The 23,238-nt window shown below is 60.6% G+C and overlaps 2 protein-coding genes across 2 annotated transcripts; one reads left to right on the top strand and one right to left on the bottom strand.

The window, feature by feature from the left end:
- Positions 1-1,843: 1,843 nt before the first annotated feature.
- PPIL2 (peptidylprolyl isomerase like 2) lies at positions 1,844-16,568 on the top strand. Its single transcript, XM_038762667.1, has 20 exons — positions 1,844-1,952; positions 5,002-5,051; positions 6,692-6,737; positions 6,847-6,909; positions 7,110-7,161; positions 8,705-8,756; positions 9,128-9,219; positions 9,342-9,431; positions 9,528-9,603; positions 9,720-9,880; positions 10,090-10,165; positions 10,354-10,460; positions 12,225-12,314; positions 13,406-13,439; positions 13,557-13,674; positions 13,957-14,013; positions 15,653-15,725; positions 15,870-15,932; positions 16,096-16,235; positions 16,412-16,568. The coding sequence occupies exons 1-20, from the start codon at positions 1,921-1,923 to the stop codon at positions 16,500-16,502; spliced, it is 1,563 nt and encodes a 520-aa protein (XP_038618595.1). The 5' UTR covers positions 1,844-1,920; the 3' UTR covers positions 16,503-16,568.
- A 1,034-nt stretch (positions 16,569-17,602) lies between these two features.
- LOC119942775 (protein yippee-like 1) lies at positions 17,603-21,938 on the bottom strand. Its single transcript, XM_038763715.1, has 4 exons — positions 21,700-21,938; positions 20,990-21,033; positions 19,188-19,296; positions 17,603-18,707 (listed from the first exon to the last, which is right to left on the bottom strand). Exons 1-4 carry the CDS (start codon positions 21,814-21,816, stop codon positions 18,618-18,620), a joined length of 360 nt encoding a protein of 119 aa, XP_038619643.1. The 5' UTR covers positions 21,817-21,938; the 3' UTR covers positions 17,603-18,617.
- Positions 21,939-23,238: the final 1,300 nt, after the last annotated feature.

Below are 23,238 nucleotides of genomic sequence, written 5' to 3'. Positions count from 1 at the left end.
AGCGTGCACAGCACAGCACTGTAATAGAGAAGCAGCGTGGCTCAGTGGAAAGAGCCCGGGCTTTGGAGTCAGAGGTCAGGGGTTCAAATCCCGACCGTGCCAATTGTCAGCCGTGTGACTTTGGGCAAGTCACTTCACTTCTCTGGGCCTCAGTTCCCTCATCTGGAAAATGGGGGTGAAGATTGTGAGCCCCAAGGACAACCTGATCACCTTGTATTCCCCCAGCGCTTGGAACAGTGCTTTGCACATAGTAAGCGCTTAAATATTATTATTATTATTAAGTTGGAATTGGAGGAGCTTAACAAGTGCTTAACAAATACCATCATTATTATTATTATTATAAGCTCCCCTCCTCCCCCAGGTGTTGTGTGAGGGGGGGTGTCTTCTTTTCACTCATTCATTCAGCTGTATTTAACAGTGCTAGGTATGTAATAAGTGCTTAACAAATACCAATATTAGTTATTAAGCACTTAGCTGTGTGCAGAGCACTGTACTAAGCGCTTGGAAAGCACAATACAGCAATAAAGAAGCAGCGTGGCTTAGTGGCAAGAGCCCCGACTTGGGAATCAGAGGATGTGGGTTCTCACCCCGCCTCCGCCACTTGTCCACTGGGTGACTTGGGGCAAGTCACTTCACTTCTCTGGGCCTCCGTTATCTCATCTGGAAAATGGGGATTAAAGGCGTGAGCCCCATGTGGGACAACCTGATTTCCCTGTATCTCCCCCAGCGCTTAGAGTAAGCAGCGCTTGGCCTATGATACAGTTGTTGGGCAGAGACCGTTCTATACGTTGCCGATTTGTACAGCCCAAGCGCCTAGTCCAGTGCTCTGCACACAGTAAGCGCTCAAAAAAGAAGCATAATAATAAGAGGAATAGTAGAGAAGCAGCGTGGCTCAATGGAAAGAGCACGGGTTTTGGAGTCAGAGGTCATGGGTTCAAATCCCACCTCAGCCAACTGTCAGCTGTGGGCAAATCACTTCACTTCTCTGGGCCTCAGTTCCCCCATCTGGAAAATGGGGATTGAGACTGTGAGCCCCCCGTGGGACAACCTGATCACCTGGGAACCTCCCCAGTGCTTAGAACGGTGCTTGGCACATAGTCAGTGCTTAATAAATGCTATTATCATTATTATCTGTAAAATAGGGATGAAGACTGTGAGCCCCACGTGGGCCAACCTGATCACCTTGTAATCTCCCCAGCGCTTAGAACAGTGCTTGGCACAGAGTAAGTGCTTAATAAATGCCATTATTATTATTATCTGTAAAATAGGGATGAAGACTGTGAGCCCCCCGTGGGACAACCTGATCACCTTGGAACCTCCCCAGCGCTTAGAACGGTGCTTGGTACAGAGTAAGTGCTTAATAAATGCCATTATTATTATTATCTGTAAAATAGGGATGAAGACTGTGAGCCCCCCGTGGGACAACCTGATCACCTTGGAACCTCCCCAGCGGTTAGAACGGTGCTTGGCACAGAGTAAGTGCTTAACAGATTCCATCATTATTATTATTATTGCCGCGTCGTCCCCGGCTCCAGTCTCCACCTTGGGCCGGGCCCTCCGCGCCGGGCGGAACGAAAGGGCGGGGGGGGCGCCGTTTCCCCGGGGCCCGGAGGGGCGGCGCACCGCGCAGCCCACTTCCGGGAGGGCCTGTAGCCACTTCCGGAAGGGCTGTGCCCCACTTCCGGTAGGGCCCGCCGCGCCCCCACTTCCGGAAGGGCCTGTTCCCACTTCCGGAAGGGCTCTGCCCTACTTCCGGAAGGGGTTTTGCCCCACTTCCGCTTTCCGGCCGGCGGACGCTGAGGGGAGAGGCCGCCCGCTGAGGGGAGGGACCCCACCGGATCCCCCCGGGACCCCCCAAAACCCCCCCAAAATCCGCGACCCCCCAATCCAGCTCCCTCCGCCGGAACCGCCGCCGCCGCCATGGGGAAACGACAGCACCAGAAGGACAAGATGTGAGCGGCCTCCCCCGGATCCCTGGGGTCCACACTGTCCTGCCCTCTTAACCATAATAATCGTCATAATAATCGTAATAACAATAATGATAATAATGGCATTTATTAAGCGTTTACTATATGCAATGCACTGTTTTGTTGTTTGCGTCGCCAATTTGTACTTCCCAAGCACTTAGTACAGTGCTCTGCACATAGTAAGCGCTCAATATATACGATTGATTGATTGATTGATTTTGTTAGAGAAGCAGCGTGGCTCAGTAAGCGCTCCAGAAACACGATTGATGATGACGAAGGAGCCCGGGCTTGGGAGTCCGAGGTCGTGGGTTCGAATCCCGCCCCCTGTCAGCTGGGTGACTTGGGGCAAGTCGCTTCACTTCTCTGGGCCTCAGTTCCCTCATCTGGAAAATGGGGATGGAGACTGTGAACCCCCCCCCGGGGGACCACCTGATCGCCTTGTAACCTCCCCAGCGCTTAGGACAGTGCTTTACATCATCATCATCATCAATCGTATTTATTGAGCGCTTACTGTGTGCAGAGCCCTGTACTAAGCGCTTGGGAAGTACAAGGAGGCAACATTTGCACATAGTAAGCGCTTAATAGACTGTGACCCCAATGTTGGGTGGGAACTGTCTCTATATGTTGCCAATTTCTACTTCCCAAGCGCTTAGTACAGTGTTCTGCACATAGTAAGCGCTCAATAAATATGATTGATTGATTAATAAATGCCATTATTATTATTGTAAGCGCTGGGGGAGGTTACAAGGTGATATCTATTCTATTTATTTTACTTTGCTAATACGTTTGGTTTTGTTCTCTGTCTCCCCCTTCTAGACTGTGAGCCCACTGTTGGGTAGGGACCGTCTCTAGACGTTGCCAACTTGGACTTCCCAAGCGCTTAGTACAGTGCTCTGCGCACAGTAAGCGCTCAATAAATACGACTGATTGATTGAGCAGGTTGTCCCACGGGAGTCTCACAGTCTTCATCCCCGTTTTGCAGATGAGGGAGCTGAGGCACAGAGAATAATAATAATAACAATGGCTTTTATTAGGCGCTTACTATGTGCAGGGCACTGTTCTGAGCCCTGGGGAGGTTACAAGTTGATCAGGTTGTCCCACGGGGGGCTCACAGTATTCATCCCCAATTTGCAGATGAGGGAACTGAGGCACAGAGAATGATAATAATAATGGCATTTATTAGGCGCTTACTATGTGCCAGGCACTGTTCTAAAACCTGGGGAGGTTACAAGGTGATCAGGTTGTCCCACAGTGGGGGCTCACAGTTTTAATTCCCATTTTACAGATGAGGTAACTGAGGCACAGAGAATAATAATGGCATTTATTAGGCGTTTACTGTGTGCAAAGCACTGTTCTAAGCGCAGGGGAGGTTACAAGGTGATCAGGTTGTCCCCCGGGGGGCTCACAGGTTTAATCCCCATTTTACAGATGAGGTAACTGAGGCACAGAGAATAATAATAGTAATGGCATTTATTAGGCGCTTACTATGTGCAAAGCACTGTTCCAAGCACTGGGGAGGTTACAAGGCGATCAGGTTGTCCCCCGGGGAGCTCACAGTCTTCATCCCCATTTTCCAGGTGAGGGAACGTGAGGCCCAGAGAAGTGAAGTGACTTGCCCAAAGTCACACAGCTGACAATTGGCCGAGCCGGAATTAGAACCCATGACCTCTGACTCCAAAGCCCCTGCTCTTTCCACTGAGCAAAGCTGCTTCTCTGCTTCTTAATAATGATAGTAATAATAATAATAGATTTTGATAAGCGTTTACTACGTGCCCAGCACTGTTCTAAGCGCTGGGAGCGATTCAGCAGCATGGCTTAGTGGAAAGAGCCTGGGCCGGGGAGTCAGAGGTCTTGGGTTCGAATCCTGGCCCCACCACTTGTCAGCTGGGTGACTCTGGGCAAGTCACTTCACTTCTCTGGGCCTCTGTTCCCTCATCTGGAAAATGGGGGCTAAGATTGTGAGTCCCGGGTGGGACAACCTGATCCCCTTGGATTTACCCCAGTGCTTAGAACAGTGCTTGGCACATAATAATAATAATAATAATGATATTTGTTAAGTGCATACTATGTGTTAAGCACTGAGGAGGTTACAAGGTGATCAGGTTGTCCCATGGGAGGCTCAAGTTTTAATCCCCATTTTACAGGTGAGGGAATTGAGGCCCAGAGAAGTTAAGTGACTTGCCCAAAGTCACACAGCTGACAGTTGGCGGAGCCGGGATTTGAACCCCCGACCCCCGACTCCAAAGCCCGGGCTCTTTCCGCTGAGCCACACTGCTCTTCATATTAAGCACTTAACAAATGCTGTCGTTAGTATTATTATTATTATTGTGAGGTAATGGGATTGTCCCGTGTGGGGCTCGCAGTTTTAATCCCCATTTTACAGATGAGGTAACCGAGGCCCAGAGAAGCTAAGTGACTTGCCCAAGGTCACACAGCAGACAAGTGGCAGAGTCAGGATTAGAACCAACGACCTGTGACTCCCAAGCCCGGGCTCTTTCCACTGAGCCACGCTGCTTCCTAATTCCTGCTTCCTTCTATTCCCCAAAGATGAGCCCCTCTGGAGGAGATGGGAGCCATTTAAGACTATGACTCGGATTTTTGTCTTTGACCTTTTACCTAAATTAACTTGTAAATTTCTCGGATCTTCTAGTTCCCACTCCTTTTAGCAGAGTAAGTGGGGAAAACGATTGCAAAAACAATCATTAAGTATTGGGCAAAGAAAATCATATCACCGCCTCCCCGAGAGGAGAACCAGTGGGGCTCAGTGGAAAGAGGCCGGGCTTGGGAGTCAGAGGTCGCGGGTTCTAATCCTGGCTCCACCGCCTGTCAGCCGTGTGACTTCGGGCAACTCCCTTGGCTTCTCTGTGCCTTAGTTATCCTCATCTGTAAAATGGGAACTCAGACTGTGAGCTCCCCGTGGGACAACCTGATCACCTTGTATCCCCCTCCAGTGCTTAGGACGGTGCTTGGCATATAGTAAGCGCTTAATAAATACCATCATCATCATCACCACCACCGGATCCTCCCCTTACAGGTACATCACGTGTGCTGAGTACACGCACTTCTACGGGGGCAAGAAGGCAGGTAAGGGCTCCCACCCCTCTGCTCCCCTCCTTCATCCCCCCCCATGGGGGGGGGGGGGTCTCCTTTTCATTCACTCATTCATTCAGTCATACGTATTAAGCACTTATTATGTGCAGAGCACTGTACTAAGCGCTTGCGAAAGTACAGTTCAACAATAGAGTGACAATCCCAGTCCACAGCGAGCTCACAATCTAGAGGGAGGGAGAGGCACAGAAATACAAATAAACAGACGTCAGTGTGAATTAATAGAATTACAGGTCTATACGTTAAGTGCCGGGGGGTGGGGGGGAGAGCAACGGGAGCAAGTCTGGCGATGCCGAAGGGAGCGGGAGATGAGGAAAAGCGGGGCTTAGACGGGGAAGGCCTCTTGAAGGAGATGGGCCTTCAGTAAGGTTTTGAACGGGGGGAGAGTGATTTGTCTGGCGGATGTGAGGAAGGAGGGCATCCCAGGCCGGAGGTAGGTTGTGGACCAGGGGTCGTCGGCGAGACGGGTGAAGTGGAGGCCCAGTGAGAAAGTTAGCACCAGAGGAGCCGAGTGTGGGATGGATTGATTGATTGATTGATTGATTGATTGTTGGAGGGGGCGAGGTGATGGACGGCGTTAAAGCCGATGGTGAGGAGATTTTGTCTGTTACGGAGGTGGATAGGCAACCACTGGAGATTTGGGGGATGGGGGGGGTGATGTGTTCTGAACTTTTCTGACGAAAGATTATCCGTGCAGTGGAGTGAAGTAGGGACTGGAGTGGGGAGAGGCGGGAGGTTGGGAGCTCAGCAAGGAGGCTGGTGCGGTCATCTAGGCGGGATAGGATGAGTGATTCTATTAACGTGGTAGCGGTTTGGATGGAGGGGAAAGGGTGGATTTTAGCTAGGTCACGAAGGTGAGACTGACAGGATTTGGTGACGGATTGAATAGGCGGATTGAATGAGAAAAAGGAGTCAGGGCTAATGCCGTAAGGGTTTGTGAGATGGGAAGGATGGCGGTGTTGTTTTACAGTGATGGGAAAGTCCGGGAGAGGACTGGGATTGGGTGGGAAGATAAGGAACTCTGTTTTGGACATGTTAAGTTTGAGGTGACGGGAGGACATCCAAGTCCAGATGTCTTGAAGGCAGGAGGAGATGCGAGCTTGGAGAGAGGGAGAGAGATCTGAGGAACATAGAGATGGTGGTTGAAGCCATGGGAGCCTATGAGTTCTCCAAGGGAATGAGTCTAGATGGAGAATAGAAGGGGACAGAGAATGGAAATTTGAGGGACCCCTACGTTTATGGGATGAGAGGCAGTGGAGGAGACCGAGAATGAATGGCCAGAGAGATGAGGAGACCAGCGTTGGGTTATGGCCATCCCGGCTGGCCTGTCGGATCAGCTATGCAATCAGTAGTATCTAAAGAGCACTTATATGTGGTGCTCTGTACTAAACACTTGGGAAAGTACAGCAGAGCTAGCAGACGCGTTCCCTGCCCATAACGAGCTGACACTCCTGCACCCCGGGAGCCCTGGGGAATTTCCACTAAACTCCCCACATGCCCCGTACTGTCCTGTCCCGTCCAAGCCCCGTCCCGCCCAAGCCAAGGGTGGAGGGCACCCTCTCTCGTCCCCGCGGCCCGATGAGGCCAGCTCGAGCCTCCCTCTTCCTCCCGCACAGACCTCCCGCAGACGAACTTCCGGCGCTTACCGTTCGACCACTGCAGGTGGGTTTCCGGGCGGGCCTGGGGGGCAGCCGGGGGCGGGGGGGGGGGGGGGGGGGGGGGGCGGCGACCGGGCACCGGGGCTCACCAGAAGCGCCCGTCTCCGCCCCAGCTTGTCCCTGCAGCCGTTCGAGTACCCGGTGTGTACGCCCGACGGAACCATCTTCGACTTGCTGTAAGATCCGCGTCGCCCCTGCCAGCGCAGCAGGATGAGGCCTTCTCCGCTCTTCCCAGCCTCCCCCAATCCTCCCGGCCCCTCCGACTTCCCCCGGCTTCTCCGGCCTCCCGGCCCCTTGCCCGACAGCGGCGGTGGTGTTGGTGGCCCGTACGGGATCAGACAGCTTAGCTGACGATATCTCTTCTTACAATTCCCAGGAACATCGTTCCCTGGATCAATAAGTTCGGTACCAACCCCAGCACCGGTGAGGTGGGTGCAGCCTGGACGTGCTGGCTCACTGGGGCAGAGCTGGGGTGGTGGGATGGTCCATGCTGGTCATTGGGGGAGAGTCCGGGGGTGCTGTATGGGCCGCAGTGGGGGAGCGTCAGAGGCGTGGGATGGTCCCTTTTGGGTCACTGGGGAGAGTCGGGGTCGAAGAGGGGAGAATCAGGGGTGCTGAATGGGGGAGAGTCGGGCGCATCCCTAACCTCTGTGTCCTCCTACTCCATTGGAGACGGAGTTCTGGCCCCAGCCGGCCGGCGTAGGGGCACGTAAAAGTTCCCAAGAGCCGTCGAAGCAAATGAGAGAGCGAATGGATGTGCAAACGGGAATGTCAAGGATGAGCACGTATAAGTTCCCAAGTGTCTGCCGAAAGCTTGAACCGGCTCGGGGCGCTGGGGGATGAGCAGGGGAAGGCCGGTGGGACGAGGTGGGGGGAACTGGGAGCAGGCGAATGTAGGGAGGGAGAACGCTCCAGCTCGGGGGAGTGATGTGAGCAAAGGGGACCGGAGAGGGGAGAGCGAAGGGCAGAGCCGACGGGCCAGGCGGGGCCCAGAGGAGGATAGCCACGTTGTTGGCCCTTGGGCTGGGGTCCCTGCACGCTCGTCGTTCGTTCTGTAGTATTCGCTTGACTCTTACAAGGGGCAGAGCGCCAGAGTGGGCAGAGCACTGTCCCTGGCATTTGTTTGAGGCAGGGCACCGGGCTGAATGCTGGCCCGGCCTTGCCCTGCCCTCAAGGAGCTTTCAGTCCCTGCCAGGAGGCAGACAGGTCCCCATCCCAAACAGGCAGCGCTCCGAGCACTTGGTAACAGGTGCCCAGAGGGACTAGCAGAGGTGGAAAAGGTGTTTGGTGTGAGCTACGAGCAGTCGTGGTGGGGTCGGCCACCCCCTGGGCCGGCCGGCAGGAAGGAGACCCGGCCTTTGGGGGTCGGGGAGGGGGGCTCGGGTGGAGTAGGAGCAGGGAATGCCGAGTGGGCGGCCCGGGCAGCGGGAACTCACGGCAGGGAGACCGGGGGAGTTGGCAAACGGCGGTAACTCGTGCCTCAGTGGCTCACTTTGGGGTCCTCCTATATCATTGCACAAATTCGCCTCCACCCGCCTAACCTGCGGGTGGCCCCAGTCCTGCCCCTGGCTCTTCCCCCAACCCTTCCCCCCAGGGCCCCCAGCACTGGGGTCCAGAGGCTCTGGTGGAGCCCTCCCTTTGGGACCCTCTCACTGGCTCCTTGTTTTCCCCACATCCCTCGAGGGTCCATGAGAGTCAGGGTAGGTTGCCTCAGTTTGATGCAAGAGGAAACCGAGGCCCGGACGGGCTCGTCTAAGATGAGCCGGTGAGCCAGCGACCGCGGTGGGAGTAGAACCCAGTTCTGCTAAGCGCTTAGTCGGGGTGTGCTCCCGCTAGTAAGCATCCTCTACAGTCAATTGATGGCTTCCAGTCGTCACATCTCCTGCGGGCTCCGGTGTGCCGGCCCCCCGGGCGGATCTGTCTGCTGGCGGGAGCCCTCCAACTGAACACCGATTCCTTTCTCCCCTGCAGAAGCTGGATGCCAAGTCTCTGATCAAGCTGAACTTTGCCAAGAACAATGAAGGTGAGCGGGGATGGGATCCCCCGATGTCCTGGAGCCCTTCCCAGAGTGCCAGCCTGGGCACGGAATCTGTCCACCCGGCTCCCGACCAGACTGGGAATGGTGCCCCATCCCTCCCCGTCCCCAGAGCACCAGGCTGGGCACAGTCGACCCCCTCCCACAGTGGCCCTTCTCCCCAGAGCACCAGGCTGGGTTTAGCCACCCCCATCCCCATATTTCCCAGGCGGGAAATGCCAGCCCCCCTCCCCTGCTCCCCAGGCCGGGCACGGCAGGCCCTACGGAGGCCGGGGGCGGCGGGGAGACGGGGCAAGGCAGCGGCCGGCCGAGAGGGCCCGGACGGCGCAGAGAGGACTGACCAGTTGTCCTCCCGACAGGGAAATACCACTGCCCCGTGCTGTTCACCGTCTTCTCCGACAACTCTCACATCGTGGCCGTGCGCACGACGGGGAACGTGTACGCCCGTGAGGTGGGTGTCGACGAGGTGGGGGCCCGCCCCCGCCCCTCCCGCTCTTCCCGGCCCCGCGTTTCCGGGCTGGGGGCGGCCGGGGCGAGGCCGGACGCTGACCCCGCCCCTTTGGGCCGCCTCAGGCAGTGGAGCAGCTCAACATCAAGGCCAAGAGCTTCCGGGACCTGCTCACTGACGAGCCCTTCACCCGCCAGGACATCCTCACCCTCCAGGTCTGGCCCACCCCCACTCCTCCCGCCCGGCCCCTCACCTGCCCGCCTCACCTCCCTCCTCCTCACTCGCGGCCCCCCGCCTCACGCCCCCGACAGGACCCCACCAACCTGGAGAAATTCAACGTCTCCAACTTCTTCCACGTGAAAAACAACGTGAAAGTCATCGACCCAGGTGAGGCTCCCCCGTCATCCGGCTCCGAATAAAGGGAGCGCACCGTGCCCGGCGATCGCGGGTCGGGATCCGGAATCAGTCCCGAGCCCCGGCAGTGACGACTGGCCTCCCGGCAGAGGAGGAGCAGGCCAGGCTGGATCCCGCCTACTACCTGAAGAACCCCAACGCGGAGACGCGGGAGACGTTGGAGGAGCTGAACCGCGACTTCAAGGGCGACGCCATCCTGGCTGCCACCATGCAGCCCCCCAAGAAGACCAAGGTGGATCGGCTGAACGCGGTGAGTCAGGGCTCTGGGATCGTCGCCCCCGCCCCCTCTCCCAGTGGTCCGGGGGTTGACCCGGACCTCACCCCAGAACCCGCTCAGGTTCCCATCGGCTCCGAGGTGCATAGCTGAACCCAAAACCAAGCTGGTTGGGGCTGACGTGGCAATGGGGGCAAGGAGGGGGGCACGCCCCGGGCCCGCGCTGACCCCCGTGACTCTCGCAGGCCCATTACTCCACCGGGACAGTGAGCGCTTCCTTCACCTCCACTGCCATGGTGCCCGAGACCACCCACCAGGCGGGTAGGTGCCCGACGGACCTGGGGCCACCCGGGTCCCGAGTCCAAGCACCTCACAGCACTGGTGGGGGGGTTGGGGGGGAGGTGGGGGGTCTCTCTGAGGTGGTGGCAGGAACCCCGGGGGGTGGGCGGGCGCCATCTGGGATGGGGGCACCCCGCACGGCAGAGCTGACGTGCCGCGTCCCGGCCTAGCGGCCATCGACGAGGACGTGGTGCGTTACCGCTTCGTGAAGAAGAAGGGCTACGTCCGGCTGCACACCAACAAGGGGGACCTCAACCTGGAGCTGCACTGCGACATGGTGAGCCGGGGACCGCGGGGCGGGAGGGCGGCCTGGACGTTGCCCTTTACCCAATAATAGCGATAACAAGGACATCTCTTCAGCGTCTGCTAGGCACCAAACACCGAGCCGAGCACTGAGGTAGATGGAGGGTGATTAGACGGCCCCCCACGTCTGGGGCTCGAGGCCTGAAGGGGGATCAGGGATCAGGAGAGGATACTGAGGTCCGGAGAGGCCAAGGGGCTTGCCCTTGGCGACCCAGCGGGGCGGGGTTTAAGGCTAGAACCCCGGCCTCCTGACCCCCAGCCCGGTGGCCCCAGCAGACCGGCCGTCCTGGTGAAACGCTCTCCCCGGCCCTGTCCAGCTGTCCTGGTGGGCCGGAGGGAGGGAGCGGGCACCTGAGCTGGTGGCACAGGGGGGCCGCTGGGATGAATTTGGGGTGTCATCGCCCAGCCTGGCGCTCTTCCAGAGGCGCTGATCCTCCCCTTCCCTGCTTCGCGCTTTCCGGCACAGGGCGGGGGTCCCGGGGGGCTGGGGCAGGGCCCACCAGAGCCCTCGCAGACCGTCAGAACAGACCGGTTCCGCTCCCAGCCAGGCTGGCCCGGCCTGGGCACCATAGCGACGGTTCTGACGCCGCCACCGTCTCTACAGGGGCTGTTCCCCTCTGCCTTGGTGACAGCGTGCCGGGCCCCTGGCCGGTCCGTGATCGGCCCCCGGCCTGGCCATCCGATCGGGGGATGCGCTCAACTCTTTTACTGATGGCAGCTGGGTCGTCCCCCTTCACCCCCGTCCCTGCCGAGGGCCCTCCCCACGCCGGGAGGCTTTGCGAAACCTACCACCCTCACCAGGCCCTGGGGTCGTACTAGCCCAGGCTGCCAAGGCAGAGCCAGTGAAGAGGACAGCAGGCTGCGATGAGTGAACGGCTCTTTGACCCTCCAGGGTGAGGGCCTGCGGGTCCGGAGCCCCCAGGGGCCACGGCCTGCCCAAACTGGACTTGGGGTAGTGTCACCCCGGGGCCCCGACCGGCCCCTTCCCTGTTACCCCCCAGCTCCCGCTCCCCAAGCCCACACGACAGCCCCCCGATCTGGACGTAAGTGTCGCGAGGCTGGGACGGGGGATGAATAAAGGGAGCAAGTCAAGTTGATGCAGAATAATAATAATTGTGGTGTCTGTTAAGCGCTTACTATGTGCCATGTACTGTACTAAGCGCTGGGTCGGATAGCCAGAGTGTGTCAGGAGGTGCTTTCCTTGGGGGGGCTCCTCCTCTGCCCACCCCCCTCCCCACCCCACGGTAGAGTTATGAGCGTGTGACGCGGCACGTTGAGACTGAGATGCCACCGGCGGATCCTGGCCCTCAGCAGTGGCTCAAGGAGCTAAATAAATATGATTGATTGAAAGCTACCCAAGGCCACCCATAGGATTTGAACCCATGACCTCTGACTCCAGAGCCCGGGCTCCTTCCACTGGACCACACTGCTTCTGTAATGAATGACCAACGGGTATCTACCCTAGTGCTTAGAACAGTGCTTGGCCCATAACAAGTGCTTAACAAATATCACAATTCTCAATTACTGCCACTATTAATTAGCCAATCCCTTCATCCATCCGCCCCTCTGCCCGTCCTTCTACCTCCAGCGCCTCCAGCCTCCCCAGGGGTTGCCCCAAGTCCAAACGGGACGCGGGCTCCTTACCTTCGAGGTTCTCGCGCTGTATACGTGCGCAGGCACTGCGTTGCTGGGGGGTGGGCTGGGGGCTTGTGTTGTACGATGCCTTGTGTTCCTGCAGACCCCGAAAACCTGCGAAAACTTCATCAAACTGTGCAAGAAGTGCTACTACGATGGCACCATCTTCCACAGGTCCATCCGTAACTTTGTGGTGAGTGCCCGCCTCTTATCCTTTCCTTCCTCCTCCTCTTCCTCTTCCTATTCGCCCACCCCGGCCCCCCAACCCAAGACCCCACGTTGGCTGGGCATCTCGGCCAGTCCCCTGTGTGCAAATTTGGCAAATGTGGAGTCCCGGCCATTATCCGCCCCCAACCTCCCCCCCGGCCCGATGCAGCGTGGCCTGGTGGAAAAAACACAGGCCGCGGAGGCAGAGGACCTGAGTTCTAATCCCCGCTCTGCCGATTGCTGGCTGTGTGACTTCAGGCAAGTCACTTCACTTCTCTGTGCTGTGGTTTTCCTAGTTTTAGACTGTAAGCCCATGTTCATTCATTCGATTGGATTTATTGAGCACTTACTGTGTGCAGAGCACTCCGCTAAGCACTTGGGAGAGTACAGTGCAACCATAAACAGATATAGTCCCTGCTCACAGTGAGCTTACAGTCTAGAGGGGGAGACAGACATTAGTATAATTAAATAAATTGCAGATGTGGACATAAGTGTCGTGAGGCTGGGGCGGGGGATGAATAAAGGGAGCAAGCCAGGGCGATGCAGAATAATAATAATTGTGGCGTTTGTTAAGCGCTTACTATGTGCCATGTACTGTACTAAGCGCTGGGGTGGATATGAGCAAATCGGATTGGCCGGAGTCCCTGTCACACCTGGGGTTCACGGTTTCAATCCCCATTTTACAGATGAGGTAACTGAGGCCCAGAGAAATTAAATAACTTGCCCAGGATCACACAGCAGACAAGTGGTGGAGTCAGGATTAGAACCACCGACCTGCTGATTTCCAGGCCCGGGCTCTAGCCACTAGGCCATGCTGCAGAAAGGAGTGCGAGAAGTCCCTGTCCACAGCCTAATTAACTCGTATCCACCCCAGCGCCTAGAACGGTGTTTGACACACAGTAAGTGCCTAACAAATACCGTGAGAGGGAAAAAAAATTCTGTGGCCCGGGGACCACATTCAGCACCCGAAGCAGAGTGCCACAGCGGTCCCCGAGTCCCTTCCCCTCGGCCGCTGCCCCTGCCTACTGGGAGCCGGGACCGTGAGCGCGTCCGTGTCTGTGTCCCTCTTCTCTGCAGATCCAGGGCGGCGACCCGACGGGCACGGGCACAGGTGAGGTCCCAGACGGCCCGCCCAACCGCGGCCAGCCGGGCCTTTGGGGGTCGTGGAGGGGCGGGGGGCAGGCGGGGTTGCGGGGCGCTCGGACGGACAACTGGCCCCCACGGACAGGGGGCGAGTCGTGCTGGGGGAAGCCGTTCCGGGACGAGTTCCGGCCCAACTTGTCGCACACGGGGCGGGGCGTGCTCAGCATGGCCAACTCGGGGCCCAACTGCAACAAGTCCCAATTGTGAGTGGTGTTGGGCCCGCCGCGATCTTCCGCTGCCCGTTCCGTTTTCGCCCACCACATCCCGAGGGTCATTCCCCTTCCCCTGATCCTACCGCCGCCCCCCACCACCCCCTTCCCCCGTGCAGTTGCAGCTCCCAACGCAGCAGTGGCGGGGGGCTCGGGGTTGACGCGGCTGAACCGGACAGGCGCTTCCCGGGTGAGCCCGTCCCCTTAAGTCCAGGGGGCCGTGGGGGCCGGGCCCCCTCCTGCCTCCTGAGCGGCCCCCGCCTGGTTCTCCTCCAGTTTCATCACCTTCCGCTCCTGCGCCTACCTGGACAGAAAGCACACCATCTTCGGCAGGTAAGGCCGACACCTCCTCCTCGTGACCCAAGCCCCCTTCCTTCCTCCGTCCCTCCCTCTGCACGGGGGTTTGAGGGGCCGTTGCGTCGGCGGGCCCGGTGACGCAGCCTAGCAGGGGCAGAGCGCCACACTGGCTGCCTGTGGGGCGTAGAGCCCCACGCCGGCTGGGCGGCCGCCGTGGGGCCCAGACCGGTGGGCTTGGGCCGAGCTGGGCCGTGTCCCAGGCCCGGCGGGCTGCAGCCGCCCCCCGTGACCGCGTCTGGACCGGGACGTTGGGTGGGAGCCCCCCAAGGGAGTGGGACAGATGTCCGGCCACGCCTCGGCCAATCCCCTGCATTTTTTTTTTAAATGGTGTAAAGCACTTAACGTGTGTCAAACACCATTCTAAGCACTGAGGTAGCGACAAGTGAATTAGTTTGGACACAGACCCTGGGCCGCATCGGGCTCCAAGTCGAAACAGGAGCGAGAACAGGAAAACCGAGGCGCAGAGAAGTGAAGTGACTTACCTGAGGTCCCACAGCAAGCATTTGGTAGAGCCGGGATTAGAACCCAGGCCCTCTGACTCCCAAGCTTGGGCTCTTTCCACTAGGCCACGCTGCTTCCCTCCCCACTGCCCCCATCCTGTCCTAGCGCTCCCATTTCCGATACCGGGGCTGCAGCTGCCCCCATCTCCCGGGTCCTGGAAAGTCCCCGGCTCCGGCTTCCTGGCCCGGAGCCTTCCTGCGAGGGGCTTGTTCAGGCTGGGATGTGGCCGGACAAGATTCCTGTTGGGGAAACAAACCCCTTCCCGTCCCCTCCCCTCTCTTCCTCCCCCCTCATTCCCGCCTCTCGTCCCTGCCTCTCCTCCCCCGATCCCGATGGCTCCTCCAGCTCGGAGCCAAAGCCTTCCTGGCTGGGCCAGCTGTGGGGGCGGGGTGGGATGTGTCAGCCCCTTCCCCTTGAGCAGTCCTCACTGCAGGGGATGGGCGGGGGGGGGGGGAACGGGTTGTCAACGTGACCTCCGGGGATTCTCTGGACCCCGCTCCCCCCAACCCAGCGCAGTCGTCTTCCCACTCCATGCAACTCGGGGACTAAATCTTGTCCCGCCCCACCCCTGTGCGGCTCATCTGCTACCCTGCCCCAGGCTGGGCCCTTCCCTCTGGCCCTGGAGCCCAAACCAAGCTCCTTCTGACCATTCCACACCCAACTGTTCCCCAGCGGCCCAGCATGGACCACCCCACATCCCTGACTCTCCCCTCTCCCATCTCCGACTCTCCCCCAGTGACCCAGCATGGACCGTCCAACATCTCTGACTCGCCCCTCTCCATCCCTACGTCCCCACCTCAGTGCCCTCCGGACACTACCGTGGATCTTCTGGTGTTTTCCTATTTTGTTTTTTCTAAGAATAGGCCCTCTCTCTTTCTCTCCCTTTCCCGGTCCCGGGCCCGGTCCCGGGCCCACCGGATTGGTTGCAGAGTCAGGTTTGCGCCGCGGCCGGGGAGCCTGCGGTGACTGGCGCAGCCTGCGGTCAATCCCAGCCGGCCCTCGGTGTCCCTGGCCGGAGGGGCTTTGTCCGACAAGGCTTTTGGCGTCGCCCGTTCAGCCCGGCCGGGGCTGGGGGCCTGCCCCCCAGCGCTGACCCTCCCTCGCTCCCCGGCAGGGTGGTCGGTGGTTTTGACACTCTGACGGCCATGGAGAACGTGGAGAGCGACCCCAAGACGGACCGGCCCACGGTGAGCAACGGCGGCCCCGAGTACGAGCATCTGCGGGCTGGATCTCCCCCCGTGGTCTCCTGGACAGGGCGGGCTGGGCGCTGGGACCCCTGGGTCCCCGGACCTCCCGGCTCGGGGCACTCACGGGGTCGCCCCCCTCTCCAGGAGGACATACGGATCGAGTCGACCACAGTGTTCGTGGACCCTTATGAGGAGGCGGATGCTCAGGTGAGGGCACGGGAGGCCAATCAGCTCCTCCCCTGGTCACCGGGCTCCCTGCCCCTCCCTAACCCGGGGGGCTCGGAGCGGGGCTGGGTGTAAGGGGGGTGTCCCGGGGCCGCCCACTCCCCTCCCCCAGACCCACTGTGTCCCCCTGGCCTTGGGCCCGCAGGTGGCCGCGGAGCGGGCGAAGGCCCAGCAGGAAGCCGATGCCCAGAAGACCAAAGTCCGGGTGGAGCCGCCCAAGCCGGAGCCCCAGGGCCCCAAGACCTACCGGCAGGGAGTGGGGAAATACATCAACCTGGCAGCTGCGTAAGTGTCCTGGCCCCATGTGCCCTCCCCTCCACCCTGCGGGAAGAGGGGCTCCCGCCCCCGGGGCGCAGGGAGGGGTGGCTAGCCCAGCCCCCGCCCGGAGGTGGGCCCACGGCGGGGGGGTGTTGGGGCCCAGGACCGGATGGGTCGAGACCGGGCATCTCTGGCCGTCACAGCAAACGCGCGGCGGAGGAGGCGGGACCGTCCCAAGGGGCCGCCAAGAAGGAGAAGCCGAGCCGGGGCTTTGGCGACTTCAGCTCCTGGTAGCCGCTCGTCGTGCCGCTTCCCCCGCCACCGCGAACTGTGTCCCTGCGCTGCCTGGGGGAGGTTAGCTGGGGGGGGTCCACCTGGTTGGGGGCCCGGGGGGCTTTTTTAAGGCTTTTGTATCGGGTCTGCTGCCTGGGAGCTTCCCCGTGAAGCGCCCAGCGCCTTTTGTCAATAAAGACTCTTGGTGGGGCAGGGCTCCCGGCCTCTTGTGACATAGTGGGGATCCTGGCCTCGGTGGGCACTGCCTGAGCACTGAGATGCCGTTGCTCTCGAGGTTTTGTCCACCACCTGCCCGTCAGGGCCCGACCTGGAGCTGGATCCCGAGGTCTGCCCAGCCACGCTCTTCCCTTCCCCCCGCCCTCCCGGACACGCACAACCTGTACGGACGCTGCCCACATCTGACGGTCAGCCGTCCGGCAGACTCTTGTCCCCCGCGGTCAGAGTTGCAGGCCGGAGGCGACCCCCGCCTGCAGACGATGGGCACGGTGGTGGGGGGAAGAAGGATATGGCCCAGAATTCCCCTCAGATTTCCCACTCTCCACTCCCTACCGCTCCCCAGCCGCACATTAACTGTCTGGACAGGATGACCCCAAGCTGGGCGAGCAGGACGCTGGGATTCCCCAGGCCTCGCTGGCCTTGCGAGGGGGCGGTACGTAGACCCGCGGCCCTTCCCGGGCTCCCGGTCCCTGGGCCACCTCGGGGCCCGGCCTCTGATGGTTCGGGGCGGCGGACGGAGTGACCTTGCCGTGATCCCGGAATGACGGGAGGCTGCTCCCCGAGCACTGAAAGCTTTATTGGACAGCGCATGTGGACACAAGAACGTCAAACAGCAGACCGCGGTGGCGGCGGAGTGGCCAGCCTTGGGGAGAGGCTCTGGTGGCCCCCAGGACCCAAGCCCTCCTGCTCGGGATTCCCTGGGCGACCTGCGCCCAGCTTCTGCTCGGATGGTTTTTGGGCTCACGGCTCCCTGTCAGGGCCTGGCCCACTCTCTCCCCGCTGCCCAGAGGGGCGGCCGGCGGCTCCGGGCAACCTGCTCGGCTTCCAGAGGCAGGCTTTCGGCGAGTCCACGGGGAGGCCCGACAAGCCGGCCGGCGGGCGCGGGGAGCTCCCATTTTACACAACAGAACATCAACCCAAAAGGCATCAAAGGTATCTATCTAGGGGCGGTGGACGGGGGCGGGGTGGGGGGGCGGAGCCGAAAACAAAGAGCAAACCGTGAGCCGCCCCAGCCCACCACGCCAACCGTCGCACAACACGGGAACGAGAGACCAAAGTGCTTGAGTAGAAAGGGCGAAAGCCGAGGCGGACCACCCAGGGAGCCCCGGGGTACGGACGAGGGTCGGGGGAGAGGCGGCGGGCCCCCTCGCCTGTCGCGGTCCCCAGGCAGTGGCGGGGTGCCAATGGGCTGCGCCGAGCAAAATCGCCTTTGGGATGAATTTGGGCGCGGGGAGGGGCCCTGTGCCTCCCACCCTTGTGTCCGGATCCCGCCTAATGGAGTGGCTTGGGACCAGGGATCCCGGCTGCTCCGGGATGGAGAGGGGAGAAGGGGATCACTGAGGTTGGCCCGGCCCCGGGACGTGATTCCCGCTTCCCCCTCCTCCCAGGAGGAGCTGTCGCGGCTGGACCGGGGACCACTCTCCCGTGACGGGAGGGTGGCAGGGTAGCGTGGGGGCGGCCACAGCCGAAGGGGGGAGTAGAGGTGGGGGGAGCAGCAGGGGGTGGGGGGGGAGGTTTATAGAAATCTTCTTAGAAAAGTGTCCCGGGGGATGATTTATCCAGCAAACCAAACGCCCTCCTTAAAAACTTGCAAAAGCTTCCGGCAGCGGGGCCCTTCCCCGTCTCACCCCCGCGGTCAGCCGCCGGCCCCTCGATCTGTATCGGCCGCACGGGCTCGGACGGGCCAACCTAGACCCCCGACTGGGCGGACGGTGCCGGGCCGCGGTTGGCGGGGACCCCCCTTGCCCCTCTGAGTCTGGGGTCCGCGGAGGAAGGGTGGGCACGGCCTCAGCCAAGGGTCGAGCTGCTTTGGTCCACGGGATCGTGCTTTCTGGAGTTCTCGGGCGAGAGGAGCGGAGGCGGGGGGGCCACGGACACGGACGGACGGTCGGAGCGGCCTCACTCCCACCCGTTGTCCTTGATCATGTGGGCGACCTCAATGATAAACTTCCCTTCCTTGTACTTCTGGCTACTCTCAAACGCGTGCTCCTGCGGGGGGGAGCGGGAGGGAGCCCGGTCGCACATAGAGCCGGGGCCCCCTCAAGCCCCCAATTTGGTCCAGGGCCGCGCCCAGGGACCCACTCTTAAGCCCCCCCGGGTCCCCATCGGCGTGGCCTTCTACTTCTCCTGGGGCCTTCCAGGTTGGATTAGTTTTGCGGTATTAAGTGCTCACTATGTGTCAAACGCTATGCTGAGAGCCCGGGCAGGTGCAAGTTAATTAGGTCAGACGCAGTCCCCGTCCTGCGCGGGGCTCAGCCTAAGTAGGAGGGAGAAGGGGTATTCAAATACCCATTTTACAGGTGAGGTCACCGAGGCCCAGAGAAGCGTAATGATTTGCCCCGGGTCACACAGCGAGCGATTGGCAGAGCGATCGACAGAGCTGGGAGGAGAACCCACCGGGTCCTTTGATTCCCAGGCCCGGGCTCTGCTCCCCTGGCGAGGCGGGTGGGCGTTGGAGGAGGCACTCACGTATTTCCAGCCGAGCGTGGTCTTGCAGTTCTCACAGTAGATGTCGGCAACGGCGTGCAGCCCGGTCAGCAGGACTCGCTCCTCGGCGGGGCCGCAGCCCACGTTCACCCTGGGAGGCGGGGAGGGGCGCGGGCGGTGGAACCAGCCTTTCGTCACCCTCAGGGGCCCCACCCCCTCTGTGAGACACCCGCCGGCTTTGGGGGTGCCTGGTGGTTGGGCCCTACAAGGGGGAGCGGGGGGCGCGCACTCTTTCCCTCTCTTTTTCTTTCCCTTTATCTCTCCCTTTCCCTCTGTCTCTCTCTTTTCCTCTGTCTCCCTCTCTCTCTCTCCCTCCATCTCTTTCCCTCCATCACTTTTCCCTGTATCTCTCCCTCTATCTTTTCCTCTCTCTCTTTCTCTCTCTCCCTCTATCTCTCTCTTTCTCTCTAGAGAAGCAGCGTGGCTCAGTGGAAAGAGCCCAGGCTTTGGAGTCAGAGGTCATGGGTACAAATCCAGGCTCTGCCATTTGTCAGCTGTGACTTGGGGCAAGCCACTTAACTTCAAGCGCTTAGTACAGTGCTCTGCACATAGTAAGCGCTCAATAAATACGATTGATTAGATTTAGTTAACTCATCTGTAAAATGGGGATTAAGGGGCAACCGTGGGACAACCTGATCACTTCGTAACATCCCAAGCGCTTCGAATAGTGCTTTGTACATAGTAAGTGCTTAATAAATGCCATCATTATATTATTATTAAGAGGCTGGAGACTGTCCCAGTGTCCACGGGCTGCCAGAAGTCTCTGCTGAACAAATCTGCCCTCTCTTCCGCCGCCTCCACCCACCCCCTGCCTGGGGGAGAGCGGCCAGTTGGTCCCCAAATCTCACGCTCCCTCAGTCTCCCACATACTGCCTTCCCAGCGTGGAGACCCCCGCAGCGCTGCCCCTATTAACTCCCCTCCTGCGGCTCAAGGGGCCTTGTGGCCGCCAGCTGGGATCTTTGGAGGACGAGCGTCTGGGTGTTTTGGTGAAAGTTGTTTTGGACGTTTACTCTGGCTCTGTCTAGGGGCTGTCTTTTTTAGGGAATGCTTTCTCCCTTTGACCCGGAACCCCACAGCCCGGGGTCGGGGCGGGAGCGGTAGAGCCCGAGAGGGCGGCCGGAGAAACCGAGGAGGGGTGGACGCGAGTGTTTTCCCGCCGCCGGCGTGAGGGTGGGGACGGTTTCAATGAGGTCGCGAGAAACGAAATGGCCCCGAGAGGGTCGGCGGGTCCCAGGTTTGGAGAGATCCGTGCGTGAGAGCGCCCTGGGGGCCGCCAGGGCCCGTGGACCACCTGCTTCAGGCCGCTCTTTGGTCCTGGCTCCTGCACAGGCCGTGGCCTCGCGGGCTGCAACCTTTTCGTGACGGAGAGGGCCGTCGCGGGCACGGGGCCAGCCAGGGCCGATCTGGCCGGAGTTGGCCCCGGACGCCAACCTGCCCGTCGCTCCCAGCCTTTCACCGAGGCGGGCGATGCCGGCCTGGCAGGCCGCGGGGGAGTCCCCGTTGGTGGGGCGTGCGCGGGGGAGGGCAAACACGGCCGCGCCCAGGCCCACGATGACGTGGGCCAGCTGGCCTGGGACCGCTGCTGCCAACGCCATGGCGGCCAGCTCGTCTCGGCAGAAAGCGGGGATGCGAGGGGCAGGACGCCACCGTGGGCGGGCCCTCAGCTCTCTGTCGTGGCCTGACCCCGGGAAGGAATCCTGCCCATATTTCCCTTCCACTGGCGAGGAGGCGGCCCTGGGGCCCGGGGACGGGAGGGAAGGGCCCCGGGGCGCTATGTACTCACACGGAATTGAAGAGATAGGCTCGCCCCTGGCTTCCTTGAAACGACTGCCAAGAAGAAGAATCAGAGTCCGTCTTTAGAGCATTCGGACTCTGGGTGAGCGCCCTGCTTGGCCGGCCCGGCCGAAGGCCCGGCGTCACGCCGGGGAGGGCTGGCGCGGGGGAGCGAGGGGTTGGCCCACGGCCCCCAGGTCCCGTGGACCGGAGGCATGCCGCGGCCAGGAAGCCCAAGGGACGGCCTGGACGGGTTCTAACGGAAATCCCAACCGTGTTCTGAGGGATTTGCAAGTTAGAGATTTTGTGGTTCGGGACAGATGGCGTGGCGGGGGGAAGGGCAGCCGAAGCCCCGGGTGAGAGGGGAGGCCCCGGCTCCGCCGCCTCCCCCTTCTCCGCCAGCTAGGTGACCCACACGCAGCTGGCCAAACCTCTCTGGGTCCTAGGAAAACGTGTGCGGAAGCGGGCGCTGGTCTCCCTCCCTCTATCCTCACACCGGGATACCAGAGGGAGACAAGGGAGATGAGCGAAAAAGGACAAAGGCTCCGGCCAGGCAACACGGACCCGAAGCCCGGTTGCCGCCGGCCGACGCGTGTGCCGCCCGACCTCCCCGCCTGCCCCGAGCCGGCCCCCGGCCCCGATCCCGCGGGCTGGGGGCGAGCGGGGTCCGATCCCGAGCCACCTCGGGGGGAGAGACTCGAGCCCTCCGGGGCCACTTGCCTTGGAGATCAGCTCGTCGTGGTTGGCCAGGTGGGCCCTGCAGTGGACGCAGCTGTAGGTGCGGTGGCAGTCGGGCAGGTACGCCTGGAAGGTCTTCGACTTGGTCATCTTGACCATCTCGGCGGGGGGCGGCGCCCCCGGCCCGGGGCCGGGCAAACCGCGGCTCGGCCAGACGCGGCGGCAGAAGGAGAAACACCGGCCAACGCAGGCCAGAGCCGCCGTCGCTCCGCGGGGTGCGGGGACCCCGACCTGTCAACGACACCGACCGACCAGGGGTCACCACCCGGATGGGCGCGGACCCTCGCGGTCGGCCCGTCGACGGTAGCGACTCAGCCCTTCCTGCGTGCCGAGCACCGGACGAGAGAGTCGGTAGATGAGATCCCCGCCCACGGAGAGCTTACAATCTACGTGGGGAAACCGGAGAGCCTAAGGATTCGGACTCAAGGGCTGTGAGGCTGGGGTGAGTCTCAAAGCACTTAAGGGGCGCGTGGGCAAGTGCGTCGGTGATGCAGAGGAGAGGGTGGGGAGAAGAGATGAGGGCTTGGTCCCGGCAGGTCATCCCCATTTTACGGATGAGGGCACCGAGGCCCAGATGGGGCAGACCGCAATCAATTAATGTTATTTATTGAGCGCTTACTGCGTGCCAGACGCTGAATCGGGTGCTTGGGGGAGCACGATACCGTAGAGTTGTTCAACACGATCCCTGCTCTCGAGGAGCTTACAGTCTAGCAGGGGGAGACAGACATAGCGATAAAGTACAGAGAAGGGGAACTGTGGGGCCGGGGGTTGGGGGAGTATCAAATGCCTAAGGTGTAAATGAAAATAAATAATGATCTCTGTTAAGCGCTTACCGTGTGCCAGGCACTGTTGTAAGCGCTGGGCGTACGGACCCAGGTGCAGAGGTGACATAGAGGCAGGGCGAATAGGGGAAACGAAGACTTAGTCAAGGAAGGCCTCTTAGAGAAGGCGGGCTAAGAAGTTGGGGAGAGCGGTGGCCTGTCAGATCCCGACGGGAAGGGAGTTCCAAGTCCAAGGGCAAAGTCGGGCACGGGGTCGACGGCAAGGCAGGTGACGCCGAGGCCCGATGAGTAGGTTGGCGTTCCAGTGACGGGTGCGGGTTGGGTTGTAGTAAGAGAACAGCGAGGTCGAAGGGAGAAGACGTGATTGAGTGCCTTAAAGCCGACCGTAAGGAGTTTCTGTTGGATGTGGGGGTGGAGATTCTGGAGGAGCGGGGAGGGGTGGGAGGCGCAGGGAGTTCAGCAAGGAGGCCGATCCAGTAATCGAAGCGGGAAAAGACGAGCGCTTGGATGGGCACTGCAGTGTGGAAGAGGCAGATTCTAGAGGCGGCGTGCAGGGAGAACCGATTGGATGACGGACTGAGTACGTGGGTCGAATGCGAGAAGTCCAACGGGATAATGCCGAGGTTCCGGGCTAGTGAGTCTGGGAGGAAGGTGGTGGTGTCTACAGCGATGGGAAATCCTGGATGCCGACAGGGCTCGGTTGGGACTCGGGGAGAGCCCTCCTGGCCTTAGCGACGGA

This window comes from Tachyglossus aculeatus, chromosome 21 (genome assembly GCF_015852505.1).
Source record: "Tachyglossus aculeatus isolate mTacAcu1 chromosome 21, mTacAcu1.pri, whole genome shotgun sequence".
NCBI lineage: Eukaryota > Metazoa > Chordata > Mammalia > Monotremata > Tachyglossidae > Tachyglossus > Tachyglossus aculeatus.
This window is presented reverse-complemented; position numbering and strand designations above follow the sequence as displayed.

Coding starts and splice junctions, on each gene's coding strand:
- LOC119942775 (XM_038763715.1), bottom strand. CDS start 21,816: ATGGTCAAGATGACCAAGTCGAAGACCTTCCAGGCGTACCTGCCCGAC. Junction 21,034..21,699: donor ACGACGAGCTGATCTCCAAG/GCAAGTGGCCCC, acceptor TCTTCTTGGCAG/TCGTTTCAAGGAAGCCAGGG. Junction 18,708..19,187: donor CCACGCTCGGCTGGAAATAC/GTGAGTGCCTCC, acceptor TCCCCCCCGCAG/GAGCACGCGTTTGAGAGTAG.
- PPIL2 (XM_038762667.1), top strand. CDS start 1,921: ATGGGGAAACGACAGCACCAGAAGGACAAGAT. Junction 5,052..6,691: donor CTACGGGGGCAAGAAGGCAG/GTAAGGGCTCCC, acceptor CCTCCCGCACAG/ACCTCCCGCAGACGAACTTC. Junction 9,432..9,527: donor AGGACATCCTCACCCTCCAG/GTCTGGCCCACC, acceptor CGCCCCCGACAG/GACCCCACCAACCTGGAGAA.